Source organism: Haplochromis burtoni, unplaced genomic scaffold (genome assembly GCF_018398535.1).
Source record: "Haplochromis burtoni strain Fernald_Lab_line unplaced genomic scaffold, NCSU_Asbu1 Contig_115, whole genome shotgun sequence".
NCBI classification, from domain to species: domain Eukaryota; kingdom Metazoa; phylum Chordata; class Actinopteri; order Cichliformes; family Cichlidae; genus Haplochromis; species Haplochromis burtoni.
Window position 1 is genome coordinate 1,091,620 of NW_024582476.1, and position 8,529 is coordinate 1,100,148.

At 40.9% G+C, this 8,529-nt stretch overlaps 1 protein-coding gene across 1 annotated transcript in view; it reads left to right on the forward strand.

The window, feature by feature from the left end:
- specc1 (sperm antigen with calponin homology and coiled-coil domains 1) overlaps positions 1-8,529 on the forward strand; it is a gene marked incomplete in the record, with an annotated part of 76,626 nt that overhangs the window by 45,030 nt on the left and 23,067 nt on the right. The window contains 1 exon segment of the mRNA XM_042223596.1: positions 8,206-8,322. Within this exon segment, the coding sequence (XP_042079530.1) occupies positions 8,206-8,322 (117 nt within the window).

The following is an 8,529-nucleotide window of genomic DNA, read 5'->3' on the forward strand; positions in this document are numbered from 1 at the left end:
GCTGGTCAGAGTTGATGGGAAGATGGATGGAGCCAAATACAGGGCAATCTTGGAAGAAAACCTCTTGGAGTCTGCAAAAGACTTGAGACTGGGGCGGAGGTTCACCTTCCAGCAGGACAACGACCCTAAACATAAAGCCAGGGCAACAATGGAATGGTTTAAAACAAAACATATCCATGTGTTAGAATGGCCCAGTCAAAGTCCAGATCTAAATCCAATCGAGAATCTGTGGCAAGATCTGAAAACTGCTGTTCACAAACGCTGTCCATCTAATCTGACTGAGCTGGAGCTGTTTTGCAAAGAAGAATGGGCAAGATTTCAGTCTGTAGATGTGCAAAGCTGGTAGAGACATACCCTAAAAGACTGGCAGCTGTAATTGCAGCAAAAGGTGGTTCTACAAAGTATTGACTCAGGGGGCTGAATAATTACGCACACCCCACTTTGCAGTTATTTATTTGTAAAAAATGTTTGGAATCATGTATGATTTTCGTTCCACTTCTCACGTGTGCACCACTTTGTGTTGGTCTTTCACGTGGAATTCCAATAAAATTGATTCATGTTTGTGGCTGTAATGTGACAAAATGTGGAAAGTTCAAGGGGGCGAATACTTTTGCAAGTCACTGTATATTTGGTTATTTTGGTCTCATCTCATTGTGTCAGAACTTTTGAAAGCTTTTTTTCACCTAATTTGGCAAAACCATCTTGTGGCATTGAAGAGTAAGATGTTTACTTGTAGCCTTTTTTGGCCATGTTCAGTAATCAAAAAAAGCCTTTCTTGAACATTTGTATATTTATCAGGCTCTTTGATGTCTTAATTTAGGACAACTCCGGACACTTTTTAAGCTTTTTTTCCCCCCTCAATTAACCATAGAAGCCAAACAAAAATAAATGCGTTGTTTGTTTGAGATGGAAACAATGACCAAAGGGCTGTGAACATTAGGCCCTTACAGAGCACAGCTTATCCGGCCTTGTCTGGGAACTCACACACATGCAGAAAACCATTGAAAGACAGGAATGGACCCCCCAGGAGAGTGTGGAATGAAGGTCAGACATCGGGGAGGGGAAGAGGATAGGAGTAGACATTACTAAGTTCTATAAATGGAGGATTAACTGTACCTGTGGGGTGAGATCGTGATTGTAAAATAACAAATTACAGGTGATTAGACAGGATTTGTCCGGAATATTTTAGTACATGTGTTTTCTTATAAATGATATAATATTGAGGCTGTCTGGGTTGAAGTGCATTAAAACAAATGCATATTGAGTAGCTTTTAGCATCTGGTGTGTGTGAAAAGAGTTAAGTGCTTGTGCTAAGTGCCTATTGTGGATTCATGTGCCTTGTTGTTAGTGTAGAGCTAGGTATTCTCAGCATAACAATTAAAGGACTTGATGAGATGTCAAATTAAAGGGTCACTGTGGCATATTGATGAATAAGTTTTATTTATTTTTATTGGTTTTAATCAGGTAAGAAGACAGAGCGGAAATATCCGCAGGTTCAAAGGCAAGCATTAGTTCTTTAAGGTTTAGGGTCCACATGGAGTGACAAATAAGTAAATCATTGCACTGTGATCAGAGTAATTAATTAGAATGATAATTTTATCACAGACTATAAATATCATAGACTAAATAATCTCACCAAGAACCCAGCATCCATGGATGATGATGTTCGTTTCGGGGCTAAATCTGGTCACGCTGTCAGGAAAAAAAGTCACTTTATGTCTAAATTTAGTAAGTGACAATTGGCCACAACAAACTGATCTTCTCTCAGTTTTCTGTTAATTAGAAGTCTAAAAGGTGCCTGTATAGTATGTAGCTATCAAGACTAAAATCTGCTTACATTTGATAGGAGACTAGATAACTATTCATCATGATCAGATTCAACTCCAACATACCAGAGCGCACGGCACAGCACGGTGGTGCAATGGTAGGCAAAAACAGTTTGGGTTTGAATCTGCTGCTCATCTGACAAGTTTTTTGAGCAGTACTGGTGGAGATTATATTTCTCTTTTTAAAGCAAATTTAGAAGTACAGGGATGCCTTTTCACCATGCACACCATGTTTTTTCAAGCTTTTCCTTGTTGGGATTGGTAACACTGTGTTTACAGCTAAGTTAGAGGTGTGCTGTTTTTAGTCTAAACTGCATAGCAACTGGCAGCTTACACTGCATTACATTATATCTATTTGCAGGTGGCTCACAATAGACAGAACGGTTGTGAATTGTGGCTTCGATTCACCTGTGTGCCTTCTTTGACATTCTGTTGCGCTCCCTGCTCTTTATCCCCATACAGAAAAGCCTAATGCAATCAACAAGCTGAGTCTGTGGAGAACTCCTGTGATTGCTTACTTTATCTCCATGGTCCCACCTGCCTGGGATCAGTGCTCAAAACTATGTTTCATTACGAGATTTATTAAGATTTTCTCCTTCTCACTTCCTTCTATGTCTTTTCTTTCATGTATTTGATGTGAAATGTCAGAAAATAACCCTCCAGCCTGATATTTCCTACTTGGGGTTTTGACAAACTGTGTGTTTGATATGTACTGTAATTCAGTTTATCTGCCATAGCATAGGTTTACTTGCCATACTTGCATTTACGCCATGTCTGAAATCAGAGTATCAGCTGCCATGACAGCATTACAGCAGTGTGCTATCATCCTTATGTGGCACCAGGAGCACACACCCTTTCCTTTTGTTTCTGCGGTGTTAATCACCGTCTGTGTGCGCTTCAGCCAGCCAGCTTGTGTGGTTGGTTTACAGCAGGAAGGACGTGTCATCCAGGATGGATGTGACATGTCCTTGACCTTTTAATGTCCGCCACAGCTAAAGCTACTCAAAGGCCTTAAATGATTATTAGATTTTTGTTTTGTTTATTGACAGGAAAATAATCTTCAGTGATTGATTTTATGACCGTGTTTGTTTTTTTGAAAATGAAATTATGTTTTGCAGAATTTCAGTTTTATAACTTTAACTGTTCTGTTGTCTGTTTTATGACTCTGGCAAGATTTTTAAAATGCTGTTTGTGCTCTTTTAGAAGGACCAGAATGTTATAGGCTATTCAAACATTCATAAGAGTAAATGTTTGTGTGGCATGGCTCTCTGGGGATTTTGTCACCATGTTTTAGCTATTAATGCTATTAATATTTGCATCCAATATGTGTGGATGTCTTTTCTCTCTCATACTCTTTTTCTCTGAGCCCTAAAATGTGGCGGTTCTGCCTTTTGTGCAGAACGAGACACTTCCTGTCGCTTGATGCTGTGTTTGCTTTTCTGATCCGGCTCCCAGAGAGCTGTTGTTGTCCACTGCTGGTTTAGCATTCATGCCTGTCCCTCTCTTTCCACCCTGAACGAACTCCAGCACCCACCCTGAACTCAGACATACCTGTACCACCAGCTCTGGGCTGGGTCAAAATGTGCTCTACTCAGTCTTCCTATCCAGCCACACTCCCTCACACATGCAAATCTGCCCTTTGCAGTTTTTTCTTATCAACTTATTTGTCACTGTCCATCTTTGTCCTGGAGTCTGACTGTGCGTGTCTTTGTATGTTTGCACATACAGTAGGATGGACACACACACACACACACTGTGATTAGTGCTGCTGCTGAGCCAGCTACGAGAGGGAATGGGGAGCTGTGAGAGGAATGTGATCTGACATGACTGCACAGGTCTGGCCTTCACATGGAACAGGCTCATAGCTGACAGATGAAAAAAGGGCCGGTGCAGCTTTGCTTTCGGTGTCAGTTTATGAACATGTCACTGTGTATTAATAATAGTTATTGAGGGTTGTCAAGGGGCTATAATATATATATATATATATATATATAATGACAGGAACTTCCTTTAAAATTTCTTGCATCATGTGTTTATTGCTTTCCTTGAATGTGAACAAAGCCTGAACTCAGGACTTCCTGCTCCTTCAGAACTCATTGTGACCACAGATGTTTTGCAGCTTGGCTTGATGACTCAAACAAAAACACACTTTCATTCTCCATTAATAGTGTGATAAATATTCATTGTGCAAATTTTAGCGTCTGTGCACACACATACCACCTGAAGTTATTAGTACTCCTCAAGTTGAACTATGTTTTCAGAGGCAACATCAAACAACACCCAAAAACCAATGTTGTTGTTTTTTTAAGCAGTATCTACAGACCACTGCTCTCTCCTTATCCATCCTGGCTGATCTTTATCTAATTTTGCATTTTATTCTAGTATCTGCAGTCTATTCAAATTGCATAGGCAGTCCAGCTTCTCCATGATCTCCTGCATGTGCTAGAACAGTCTCAAGAAAGTCTCAAGAAGGTAACAGGACAATACGGTTAAAGAGTTAAGACAGAGTTAATCATGCATTTTTCTGACCAAACTGTCACAAAGAGACTCCATGAGGGTGGCGTGAGGGCCTGACACCTTTTTAATGGAACTTGTGGTCACAGTCCAGCACTATGCAATGCAACTGACATTAGCTAGAGAACACCAGAACTAGCCACCACTGGCAGGCCATTATCCTCACAGATAAAAGCAGGTTTAGGCTGATCATATGTTAAAGCGTCTGGTGACACTGTATGCAACACCATCCGGCATGACGGGTTTGGCATTGGGTTATTGATAGAGGGCCGCACAGACTTCTGTGCGCTAGCCAACACTACCCATTTTCAGACATTACGCTGGTACAGTGAGCTTTGTGTTCCTCCTAGCACATGACACTGTCTGGCCTCATGTGATCAGAATGTGTAGGCACTTCTGGGATGACCAAGGCATTGATGCCAATGACTGGCCCTCACATTCCACAGAGATGAGTCCAATTGAGAACCTCTGGAACTTTATGTATTGCTGTATCTGATACCGCCAGATTGTGCCAGAGAATGTCCAGGAGCCCCCCGATGCTCTGATCCTCCCGGACTCCATCCATACTCTCTTCTGCAGAATCCCCATATGTTGGGAGGTCTTATATTAAAACATTAGGGCGATACGCACTGCTGAGCCACATTATGACACAAATTGGATCAGCTTGTTTGGTTTACCAGCTCTCATGTTTTTATATTTGGGAGTTTTATGTTTTCTCGAGTTACAAAATGACAGTGCACATGGATGGGCATTGACACCAAGCCTCTTAAGCTTAAGATTAAGCCTCACGACTGAAATCCAAAAACATTACTTAAACTTGAAATTAAGGTTTAGGTTAAACTTTGAAAACTTTAAATGATCTACAAAAAAGAGCACAGATTAAAGATTTCTAACTTTTACAGGGACTAAAAGTCACACAAAGACAGTTCTACATGAAGACACTATATTTCTGCTTATCTTTTTCTTGCTTTTCTGAGAAAAGCGATTTCAATCATTGTCACATGTAATTTGGAGGAGCTGTTCCAAGAAAGCAGCAACATGCAAACTGCCTGCTCTGCACAGCCACATCATGCAGACACACACACATGCATTCAGTGACTGTAACCATACAGCTGTCCCCTTTTCAAAACAGTAACTTTATAATTGCATGCATGTGAGGCCTTTGGGGGGCATCTGTAAAGTGTAACTATAAAAGCATGGCTCAAGCTCTTCTGCGCTGGTTTAGCTATTCTCACTTTCGTAGCAGTTAAATAGCATCATATACCACAGTAGATATGTGTAAATGTCACAGCCACATCACAACCCAGCATAGCACCACTTCTTCCTTCTCTCATCTTTGGTTTAGCCTCTCACCCTGAAACTGCAGCTGGTTTTAAGTTGAGCTAACCTCTAACGCCAAAGTAGACGAGTGAGCAACTGTCAACATTTCTTAGAAACTCAGAGGATATTGATTACTGCAGTGACTTAGAGTTGTGATTTTGAATTTCTGTCCTCAGGACCCAGAGTTGTTGTTTTTCTATTCCATCAGGTAGTTAATTACATTCACCTGGCGTCACATGTATGGATCAGTCGCTGATTCGATTTGTAGAATGAAAATCAGCAGCCCTCAGGCCCCGGGGCAAGGATTGATGACCACCGGCTTAGAGCAACAGTAAACAAATACATGTCACATCTTTAGCATCTCCCTGGAGCTAATGCTGTGTTTACAGACGCACTGATGTACCCAAAAAGATCTTTAATGCAGTTCTTATCCCAAACACTGTCTATTCCTCTCTATCGATCAAACTGCATTTTTATGGCACGTTCTGTACAGGACAATGCAGTTCAATGTGCTTAATTGTGACTGGGAGATATAAAATAAAACTGTGTTTGGGGTGGCTGTAGCTCAGGTGGAAGAGCGGATCAGGCATTAACCAGAAGGTCGGTGGTTCGATCCCAGGCTGCTCCAGTCTGCATGCCAAATATCCTTGGGCAAGATACTAACCCCATGTTGTTCTCCGATGCATCCATCGGAGTGTGAATGTGTATGAATGTTAATACTTAGCACTTAAGCTTAGAAGTGCTTGTGTGAATGGGTGTGACTGGGTGAATGAATCAGCTGTATAAAGCGCTTTGAGTGCTCGGACAGAGTAGAAAAGCGCTATATAAGAACCAGTCCATTTACCATTTAAACATTATTATGTGCAGTAAAGAGTTCAAAACAAAACTTTATCAAGAGACTGGCTATACAACCATCTGTGTTATAATGATAATTATCATCACTGTGGCACAATACCATTAAAATATGTTTTATATTGCATCACCACAAATATGATCCATCCAAATACATTATCCCATATGTATATACTGCACTAACTCTTGCCTATGACAGCTTCTTACTCCATGTCCACTTTTTTCTGTCATTTGTAATTATCTTTGCATTTCTGTCTTGCGTACTCCAGTTTTAATATAAACTGACCCTAATGTTCCCTTTGGTGCCTCAATAGAAGTAGTAAACATGCTTGAAGTAAGATTTCTCAGATCACAGTGCCCTTTATAGTTCATTGTCCCACCTATTTTCCTAACCACCTAGCCACTCCGGGGGTGAGGTAGGGGTTTTGTAACCTAGCCCAGCTGTTACTGGGTGAGAGGTGGGAGTACATCATGGACAGGTTGACAGTCCATAACAAGGATGGTTAATTGTTTCATACTTCATGACCAGATGATGGAAAACTAATGACAGTCCCATTATCCTTATCTGTGCTTTCTATTAAAGCACAGATAAGGGGCGACCGTGGCTCAGGGGGTTGGGAAGCGCATTTGTAACCGGAAAGTCGCCGGTTCGATCCCCGGGCTCTCTGTCCTGGTCGTTGTGTCCTTGGGCAAGACACTTCACCTACCGCCTGCTGCTGTTGGCCAGAGGGGCCGATGGCGCGATATGGCAGCCTCACTTCTGTCAGTCTGCCCCAGGGCAGCTGTGGCTACAACTGTAGCTTGCCTCCGCCAGTGTGTGAATGAATAGTGGCATTGTAAAGGGCTTTGGGTGCCTTGAAAAGCGCTATATAAATCCAATCCATTAATATTATTATTATTATTATTATTATTACATACAACTAGAATATACTATGCTATGTGAATCTAATAGCTCTCATATTGTAGCTTTCATTTTGCATGTTACCATCTAAAACAAAATGTTTAGGACTCTTAGATTATTTCCACCTTAACAGGATGAATCCAGATCAAAGCAGTGTAAATTTCCCCGGTTTCGTATAATATATGGGAGGAATCTAACACACGTACCCATGACTCACGAGGGCCTCCCTTGCTGTGAGCTCTGTTCCCAAAGCATATGAGAGGGATGAAACAGGAAGACTGTAAATAACTTATCTGTTATACAGAGAGTCTGCACCCTCCAAACAATGGCCCAGAGGAAGTGTGTCCTCCGAGCTCCTCTCCTGTTATCATACTCTGAATATGCTGTATGCTCCGTGCACGAGGTGATGATGCTCTGAGAATCACATAACTAAAACCAAACAAACTGGACGTGCTGCTATGCATGTCCTTCACGCAGAGGAGATCAGAGATAGCATTGTTGTTTTGAAGTGATTCAAGAAAGAAGATCCTCCTAATATCAATGACTGGACTCTTCTGCTGTTCTGCGTCTTTCAAATTTGATTAAATTTTAATTATTTTTCCTTTGATTTTATGACCTAATGGATTTCTTTTTCACTGCATGGTGATGTTGTCAAGAGGCTGTTAGTGCTTCTACCTGAATTATTAGCACTTTATGCTGATTATCATTATTTTTATTGAAATTATGTTGCTCTAATTAATTTTTTTAAATTTCTTTTACTTTTTTTTTTTCTTTTTTTCCTTGTGCCTTCAGAATATCGATGTGACCAACTTCAGCAGCAGTTGGAGTGATGGCCTGGCTTTCTGTGCACTATTGCACACATATCTGCCTGCCCACATCCCTTACCACGAACTCATCAGTCAAGATAAGGTAGAAAAATACAGGAACGCTGAGCACACATGCAATCACGCAAACACGTACACACACACACACAGTGGCTCACCAGCAGTTAATCAGAACCGCCTAAACAATGAAACCCATTGGAAATTTATATATTGCATTTATAAGTTCTAAGTATTTATAAAACAGATGCAGATGTACATTATCAATTGTATTTACAGGGAGTGCAGAATTATT